At 46.9% G+C, this 9,354-nt stretch overlaps 1 protein-coding gene across 1 annotated transcript in view; it reads right to left on the bottom strand.

The window, feature by feature from the left end:
• The window catches only part of LOC107568375 (transcription activator BRG1), a 19,692-nt gene extending 13,331 nt beyond the window's left edge, over positions 1-6,361 (bottom strand). Inside the window, exons 1-12 of the mRNA XM_016254327.1 lie at positions 6,267-6,361; positions 5,282-5,514; positions 5,105-5,207; positions 4,501-4,887; positions 4,157-4,255; positions 3,807-4,074; positions 3,188-3,314; positions 2,893-3,066; positions 2,231-2,414; positions 2,108-2,198; positions 455-602; positions 45-208 (exon numbers count right to left, since the gene is read on the bottom strand). Of these exons, the coding sequence (XP_016109813.1) occupies positions 45-208; positions 455-602; positions 2,108-2,198; positions 2,231-2,414; positions 2,893-3,066; positions 3,188-3,314; positions 3,807-4,074; positions 4,157-4,255; positions 4,501-4,887; positions 5,105-5,207; positions 5,282-5,500 (1,964 nt within the window). The 5' untranslated portion in view covers positions 5,501-5,514; positions 6,267-6,361. The remainder of the gene's footprint in view (positions 1-44; positions 209-454; positions 603-2,107; positions 2,199-2,230; positions 2,415-2,892; positions 3,067-3,187; positions 3,315-3,806; positions 4,075-4,156; positions 4,256-4,500; positions 4,888-5,104; positions 5,208-5,281; positions 5,515-6,266) is intronic.
• Between the last annotated feature and the right edge of the window lie 2,993 nt (positions 6,362-9,354).

Below are 9,354 nucleotides of genomic sequence, written 5' to 3' on the forward strand. Positions count from 1 at the left end.
CTCTGTGTGAACATACAGAAGTAAAAACAGGCTGAGCGACTGACGAGAGCGGCACGATGATGAGGTAGGGTCCGTTCAGACGCTTGTTCTCCATCAGGTACGTGATGAGAGCGATGGTTTGGATGGTTTTGCCCAAACCCATCTCATCCGCCAGGATCCCGTTCAGATTGTTGTTATAGAGAGACACCAGCCACTCCAGACCCTTGACCTGTGGAGAAACAGTCACAACATCAACACATTCAGCTAGTGCCTGCTGTTTCGTCTGTCTGAAGTCTCTTCGTTTGGATTGTTTTTTATTGTTTCAGTCAGTTTTCTGTTTGCAATCACTAGAGCTCTCTTAGTCTGTTCTTAATGTGTGTGTTTTGTGTGTATCAGCAACTTAAAAAACTCTCATCAGTTGTCCATTAATGTTGAAAGTGTTGATGTTGAACGACTGGTAAGAGCTCAGAATGACCTGGTATTGCTTGAGTTGACCGTTGATTAGCAAAGACGACTGTTTGTCCACCCGCTCAGTGACCGCATGAGCCACGGCATAATATGACTGTAGCCCACGAGCAAACGCTGCGCTGCCGTACTCATCATCCACGTCCTGTTTAGCATGCCTGCAAAACACACACACATAAGAGACATGAGAGAGAGACACACACACACACACACACACAAGAGACACACACACAAAAGAGACATGAGAGAGACACACACACACACACACACACGAGACACACACACACAAAAGAGACATGAGAGAGACACACACACACACAAGACAAGAGACATGTATAATTTACAGTCATGCCAATAAAGCAATTTTGAATTGAATTGAATTGAATTGAATTGACATGAGACACACACAAGAGACATGAGAGAGAGACACACACACAGGAGAGACATGAGAGAGACACACACACACAAGAGACATGAGAGAGACACACACACACAAGAGACATGAGAGAGACACACACACACAAGAGACATGAGAGAGACACACACACACAAGAGACATGAGAGAGACACACACACACAAGAGACATGAGAGAGACACACACACACAAGAGACATGAGAGAGACACACACACACAAGAGACATGAGAGAGACACACACACACAAGAGACATGAGAGAGACACACACACACAAGAGACATGAGAGAGACACACACACACAAGAGACATGAGAGAGACACACACACACAAGAGACATGAGAGAGACACACACACACAAGAGACATGAGAGAGACACACACACACAAGAGACATGAGAGAGACACACACACACAAGAGACATGAGAGAGACACACACACACAAGAGACATGAGAGAGACACACACACACAAGAGACATGAGAGAGACACACACACACAAGAGACATGAGAGAGACACACACACACAAGAGACATGAGAGAGACACACACACACAAGAGACATGAGAGAGACACACACACACAAGAGACATGAGAGAGACACACACACACAAGAGACATGAGAGAGACACACACACACAAGAGACATGAGAGAGACACACACACACAAGAGACATGAGAGAGACACACACACACAAGAGACATGAGAGACACACACACACACACACACACACACACAAGAGACATGAGAGAGACACACACACACAAGAGACATGAGAGAGAGACACACACACACACAAGAGACATGAGAGAGACACACACACACAAACACACACACACGAGACCTGAGAGAGACACAAACACACACACACGCGCGAGACATGAAACACACAGACATAAGAGACATAAAACACACACACACACACATGAGACATGAGACACACACACACACACACACACATAGGAGACATGAAACGCACACACTCACATAAGATACATGAGAGAGACACACACACAAGGCACACACTCTCACACACACACACACACTCTCTCTCTCACACACACACACACTCTCACATACACACACACACACACACACACACTCTCTCTCTCTCAAACACACACTCTCACACACACACACAGGTTCAGACTGCAGCACTGAGAGTGTATGAAGAGCCTGTAAATGCTGCTGATTGCAGTGATGCTCCAGCTGCAGCAGATGTGTGACAGATGTGTGAGTGTGTCCTACTCTATAATGTGACGGGCGTCTACTTCAGACACGTCCTCACTGTCCGGGTCGGGAATCTTCTTCTTCTCTTCTGTGGACGTTTGTGACCCCACTGAGTGTGTGTGTAAGTGTGTAAGTGTGTGCATGTGTGTACCATCAAGCGTCTCATTCGCTCTTTCTCGATGCGCTCGTTCTCTTTCTTCTGCTCGCGCTCGGTGTTGGCGTGGTATGTGGCCACAGCTTTGGTCAGTTTCTGGATCTTCGCTGTGATGGACCGATGGTACTCTTTGAAGTCTTTGGCGTGCTGCAGGATGCTGTTGAGATATTCCTGCAGCAGAGCAATGAATCATAGGAATTAACACAATGACTGAAGTGAGCTCCAAACGTCTGAGAACACTTGTGGAAATGTTTATTTTGCATTCTCCTGTAATTTCATACTAAATATTTCATTACTAATCATATGATCAGCATCACAATAAGAGTGACCAACTGAACTGCAGAAGGAAGATGCATGAGAGAATCAGTCAGCATCTAAACCTGATCATCATGTTCTCCAGCAGGACCTGAGAAGATCCACAGAGCATCTTCAGCTTCACTGGAAGAACAACATGATCACTGATCTTCTGACTGGTTGCTTAGAAATAGAGCTCAATCTGAAATATCTGTTTCTTTTACATCATAACTTTTCCTTTAAATTAGCTGTTTATTTGCACGTTAAAATTAGATTTTAAATCCCAGATTTCCAGTGTGCTCTCAGGTGTTTTGAGGAATCAGAGAGCCGCTGTGAGTGTGCTAGAGCCGCTTGCCTGGTGTTTCTGCCTGCGTTTGCGTTCCTGCTCGATCTTCTGCTGTTTCTCTAGTTTCTCTGTGATTCGTGCCTCACGTAACGACTGTCTCTTGTTGCGCTTGTAGCCCTTTGAGTCCAGTGAGGTTTCTAAGGCCGTGTCGCGTCTCATGCAAACCACCACTTCCTGACGCAGCTGTGAAGGCAAACAGATGAACATCAGAGCACTTTAGCAGAGGATGTTCAACAGATGCACTGATGCAGTGGAATATGTCAGTAGATTGATGTGGATCACAGCGTCAGTCCGGGTTCATCACCTGTCTCTGGAAGTTGAGCAGTCGGAGCGCTTTGAGCTCAATCGTGGCTTTGGTGCGCAGATCTCCAGCCAGAGACCCTGGAAGATTCTCCAGCTCCTGAATGCGGTGAGTGATACGAGCTTCCAGCCTGCAGAAACACAAAGCATCAGAAGTCCAGGAACCACTCGGCAGTGAAACTGAGCCGGTGTAGTCCGCACGAACGAGCCGATTTGTGCCTGAAAAACTCACCAACTATCACCAACAATCCTGAATACGTGCAGTCTGCCTTTCCAGTTAAACGGTACATATTTAAACTCTATCACAGTGATTTGAAATCTATGTACCTGTATTAACTCTTTCTCCACCAGTGTTTTTGATCGGCAGATTCTGGACTCATTCAGGAGATGCGTCATAGCGCCCCCTAGTGTATAACAGCATGAACATGGATGTTTGGTGGGGAAAGAGTTAAGAACAGATAACCGAGTAAATCACTTCAGTGCAGGTTCACTAGAAGCCTGAAAAAGCGTCGTTTCTTTTGGTTTAGAGGAGGCTGGTTTAACGAGCAGTGGTGGCAGTGTTCTCTGAGTGCGATCGTTTGTTCTCCGCCTGCGGTTCTGTCAGGGTCAGGGCTAGGACTCACCTGTACTCTCTCTCCTGCAGGATCTCCACCGGGTCCAGACCGCAGGGCTTCTGAACCGGCGTGATGCGGTTCTGCTTCTGGTGCAGCGGCACCATGGTGGCAGGCTGAGACGAGTGGCCCAGGTGTGCTGGAGACTGGGTCTGCGGTGGCATTACCGGAGAGGCGGCCGGTGGCACAGACGGGGGTGCAGGAGAGGGGCGTCCGGTGGGCTGCAGCGGCATCAGCTTCTGAGGAGCGTTCGAGGGGGTCGCCGCATTGACCAGAGGACCTGCCACACAGACACACATCATCACAGGCTGCTTTACCAGAAGAAGCGTGCTACCAGAAGAAGTTCACGGATGCGCTCTCACCTTCAGGCCACGGTTTCGGGGGCCCGTTGTGGTTCTGGCTCTGAACACCAGCCGGGACTCCAGAAGGTCCAGGAGGAGGCATGTTGGGTCCCACCATCCCTGCGGAGCAACCGGCACAAACTAACCCTTTACTAAAGTCACCACAGACGAGTGCAGCGCTGCTGAATGTTCAACACACTTCCACTCCATCAGGACTGAGCATCATTCAGAAGAGAACCAAGAAATACACTTCAATCTGAATTAGGAGTGAGGTTACGCACACAACGCCTAACTATCAACTATCAGAACAACCATGAACAGCTCAGATACATGTGTGGTAGATTAAGTGTGTCAGATGTGCTCACCATGTCCTCGGCTGAAGCCGGTGCCCGCTCCGCCGCTGGTCAGAGACGGTCCCTGGGGCATCCCTGGCATGGGCCGCTTGCCCTGCACCGCCATCTGCAGGTGTTCTGGGAGTGGCTGCCCGCGCGCCAGCATCTTATACGCCATGATCTGCGCCCGCAGCTGGTGCAGCTGGCTCTGGTTGAAGGGCGTCGGAGCGGAGGAGCCGCTTGGTCCCGGGGCCGTGCTTTGGCTTCCCGGACGGTTCTGCTGCGGGAGGCTCTGACTGTCCACACCGTCCAGCGAGGCAGAGCTAGAGCCAGAGGTGGACAGGAGAGGACCTGATGGAGGCCCGCTGGCAGACACGGGACTGGACACGTGCTCTGAAGAGCCCAGCGGAGACGGGTATCCTGCAGGAGGAGACAGAAGAGACATGTTAGTCTAACAATAAAACATCGTCCTGTTTGTGACGGAACAGACAGCAGCGCTTCTCAAATGCTGAGTCTCATGTAGCAAAGTAAAGCCAACACTGAATGCACAAGTTAAAATGCAACAAGGGAGCCGAAAACGGACATCCGTCAGACTCTACTAGTTAAACGGCCCTTTGTCTGCTGCTGGTGAAGTTACCTTGCGAGTGCTGGTCCATCGGGCTCCCTGGACGGGTCATCCTCATCGGAACCACCTTCATCTGAGTGAAGCGAACGTCTTCTGAAAGGTTCTCCTCCACCGGCTTTAGGACAAAGAAATACATTAATAGAGATATGACCTCTGCTATTGGGCTTTGAGGCTGGTTTAGACCTCCACCTTGTGCATCTGGTGCAGACTCTCCTGGCTGTATCCCGCAGGTGCTTGTGGAGGAAAGGAGAGTGATGTGGAAGTGGCTGGTCCGGGACTGGGGCCCATCATGCTGTGTGAGGATCCAGGGGACAGTCCGGACCCCAGCATGGCCCCTGGAGACGGGCCCGGACCAGGCGAGGGCCCCGGGCAGGGCGTGCCTCCTAACGGGGGCTCCGGCGTGGACATGCCACAGACTCAGCCTGCATTCGAGGTTTAGGACAGAACGTTTGTGCCCATTAAAATGTGACTTTGTGAACTATACCATAACAATGTTTTATCATAATGTCTGCTCTCTGTTTCTATCGAAGCACACTTTAATTACATGATGTCCAAAGCAGTGCTGCAGTTTTGAATCTAAAGGTCTCCCTGTGGGATCAGTGATGCTTCATAACAGGATCAGCTGAAGAAGTGAATTACAGACTCATTCAAATAATATCAGCGACTGGCAGAAAAATCACACCTTAATAGCAGTTCATGCAGCTTTGACCAGTTCATTTCTTTTTTTTCAGTATCATTTAATAGATTTTTTAATGTAATATTTTAGAGTTGATATCTATTTAACTCAAGAAAAATTCCCATTTTGAGATTGTGTTGAGTTTCCATGACTTTTCCGGGCCTCAGAACCACCATTTCTAATGTCTGTGTGTTGTCCAGGTGTTCTGTGATGATGCTGATGCTGATGCTGATGCTGATGCTGATTCTGCAGGACCAGCACAGCAGATCCACTCATTCCTGCATCAAGCAGCGGCTCGTTAATGAAAATAAGCCATGCATGAACATTTGACAGGAAAATAAAATGTCGTCCAGCTCGAGCCGATGATCTGCGCCTCCGCCGCCGCGACACCGAGCGTCACACCGATACAGCGCGACGCGCCAGACAGGCTGATGTGCTCGTGTTCACACTACAGAGATGAATACGATCATAATTCCTTGTGTATTTCATTAGACTTACCCTCGATATAATGAGTGAGGCGGACGCGCTGGAGCCGATGACGGAGCCCACGGAGCGGTTATTACCGAGCAGCGCCGCCGACATCCGCTCCGTTCGGTCGGTCGGTCGGTCGGTCGGTCGGTCGATGCTCATGTACGGAGCGCCGCTGCGGACACAGAGATCGAGAGAAAGCGAAAGAGATTACATTTCTAAGTTATAAAAAGATATGTTTCATATTAAACAAATTACATTTTGTCTTTTGATGTTTTTCTTTAGTTATGTAGGGTAGAGTTGTAATAACTTATGTTCCTTTCTGACCAGAACAAACACTTGATCTGTTTATCAGTACCAGCATAGCTATATCTAACATATATAATCATTCTGTATACTGATACTTTGTATACTGTGTGTAATTTGAATGCACCTATAAGTGTATCAGATCAGTATTTATTTCTGACGTCATGCTCTTAATAATGTTCATAGAGACAGATATACAGTACATCTTCCATCCCAGCATCAGGTCGTTTACAAACACGTGTACTGTACGGTGCTGGTGATGCTGGAGCTGTTAAAACTATCCAGCTTGTGTTGTTTTCAGCCCAGCTGATGGGTAAATATAGGGCTGAGCTAACCGAACCCATGCAGCTGTGCTGCTCATCACACACACACACACACACAGGCGGAGGATGACTGCTCAAACTTGAATTAGACAAGAAAACTCTACTCGTTTTACTCGATGTTGTTCTTTTTTTTCTTTCAGGATTTTCTTTGTATGCAGAAAAACTGAAAATCCGTTGCTGATAAAAATGTACAATTCTTTTTCATCCAATTTACAGTTGGTTTGATACCTTTATCTCAAACGGTGTCAGAGTTTAATTAATTTAAGTGGGTACAGTATATAAAACATGACAAATATGGATTCAGTACTGTATATAAAAACAGTAAAGGCATAATCTGGAAAACCAAGCCTTGTGCATCATAGGGAATAATATTCGGAATATGTTACAGTTGGTTTGATACCTTTAGATCAAATGGTGTCAGAGTTTAATGGATTTATATTATTGCATACATTAAAAGTTGTAAAATTATTATAAAAAACATAAAATTGTAATTCCAAAAACGGAGCTTTGTGCGATAACAGGTATGTAATTTATTCGTCTATATATATATGAGTAAAGTTTGTTATGCATATAATATAGAAGAGGATTATTAATCTGTAACATTTTGCTTTCCGTTTAACATTTTGGGGTCCTGACAAACCTGACTATGCGTGTAATATATAAGTATATCATCATATCCAGTAGATGCGTGAGATGTTTCATATCTCTGATGGTTTGTTGAGATTGTAGCGCATCGGACATCATCACACACCTGAGAAACGGATCTGAATGCTCCAGAGGAGAGCATTTGTCTTCTTGACGCTCTTCTGTTATCTGGAGGCGCTCTGAAATCGAGGAGCATTCGATCTGAACATGTCCCTCTAGATGGATCTCCAGCTCTCTAATGAGCGTCCCGTTATGAATGGAGCGCCGGCGCACCTTTATAACGCTGCGGGCCTGTGTTTGTACTCGCACTCGGGACGGAGGAAGGGAAATATTGTCCATCTCACACTAATGTTCCTGTGCCGTCCGCTTTATAACCGAGAGACAGAAGCACTTTAGTGTTTGATGGAATATTTCAGCGGGAAGACGAATGTCCGGGATGGGACGGGACGCACTAAATTGGAAAGAGAATAGATTGAGTCTGAGACGGAAAGTGCTGCGGTATGTTTGTGTGTGTGAGTGTGAGTGTGAGTGGTGTGTGGGTGTGTATTGAGTGTGTGTGTGTGTGTGCGTGTGTGTGTGAGTGTGTGTGTGTGTGGGTGTGTGTGTGTGTGTGTGTGGGTGGGTGTGTGTGTGTGTGTGTGTGTGTGTGCGTGTGTGCGTGTGTGAGTGTGCGTGTGTGTGGGTGTGTATTGAGTGTGTGTGTGTGTGCGTGTGTGTGTGAGTGTGTGTGTGTGTGGGTGTGTGTGTGTGTGTGTGTGGGTGGGTGTGTGTGTGTGTGTGTGTGTGTGTGCGTGTGTGCGTGTGTGAGTGTGCGTGTGTGTGTGTGTGAGTGTGTGTGTGTGTGTTAGTCCTCTTCAGCAGGTGGCGCTGTTTGTTTATCGTGCTCGTGAGAAACAGGAACGACTTCCGGTGAATATCAAATTTCTGCGTGTTCTCCTGCTCATCGATGAATTTCGTTGATAATTTACACAAATGGACGAGTAGGATGGATCTGGTGAGTGTCCCGCGGGTATAATGGTTCACTCTGCTCGATTAGCGGGGATGAAGGCGCTGTTTGAATGAGTTTAATGTGGAGCGTGTGTTTGTGGAATATTTTCCTGTCGGTCCCGGTTGACGCGGCCGCGGTGTGTGTGATGTTATTCACTCTGTTTTAGGACTTCGGGAACAAACTGCCGCAGGCTCTGTCGACAAACACTAAACTGCCCCAGTCTCTCTCCTCTAGCGCGAAGTTCGAGATGAAAGTCAGTGAGGTCTACTGTTGATTGGGTGAACTGTCTCTTTAAATAGATCTATAAAACGTGCTACTAATCTGCTTAAATCATCTCGCCCATTATTGTCCACCAGTGCATTTATTCAGCTACTCACTAATTGAGCGAACATTTTATCATCACTAATGCTGGTTAAAGGGTTAGTTCACCCAAAAATGAATATTAGACTGTGTTTTACTCACCCCAGAGGCATCCTAGGTGTATATGACTTTCTTCTTTCAGACGAATCCAGTCGGAGTTATATTAAATATTGTCCTGGCTATTCCAAGCTCTATCGTTGCAGTGCTTCAGTCCAAAAGAAGTGAAATAATAAGCGCCCATGCATAAAAAGTGTCTCACACGGCTCCGGGGGGTGAACAAAGGCATCCTGTATCAATGCGTTTCTGTAAGAAAAATATCCATATTCAAAACGTAATAATCACGTTTTTTTGATCACCCCCCGGAGCCGTGTGTGAGACACTCTTTTTAAAAAAAATTTTTTTTTTATGCATGGGCGCTTATTATTTCACTTCTTTTGGACTGAAGCACTGCAATGATAGAGCTTGGAATAGCCAGGACAATATTTAATATCGAGCC

This window comes from Sinocyclocheilus grahami, unplaced genomic scaffold (assembly GCF_001515645.1).
Source record: "Sinocyclocheilus grahami isolate Dianchi unplaced genomic scaffold, SAMN03320097.WGS_v1.1 scaffold1239.1, whole genome shotgun sequence".
Lineage (NCBI taxonomy): Eukaryota > Metazoa > Chordata > Actinopteri > Cypriniformes > Cyprinidae > Sinocyclocheilus > Sinocyclocheilus grahami.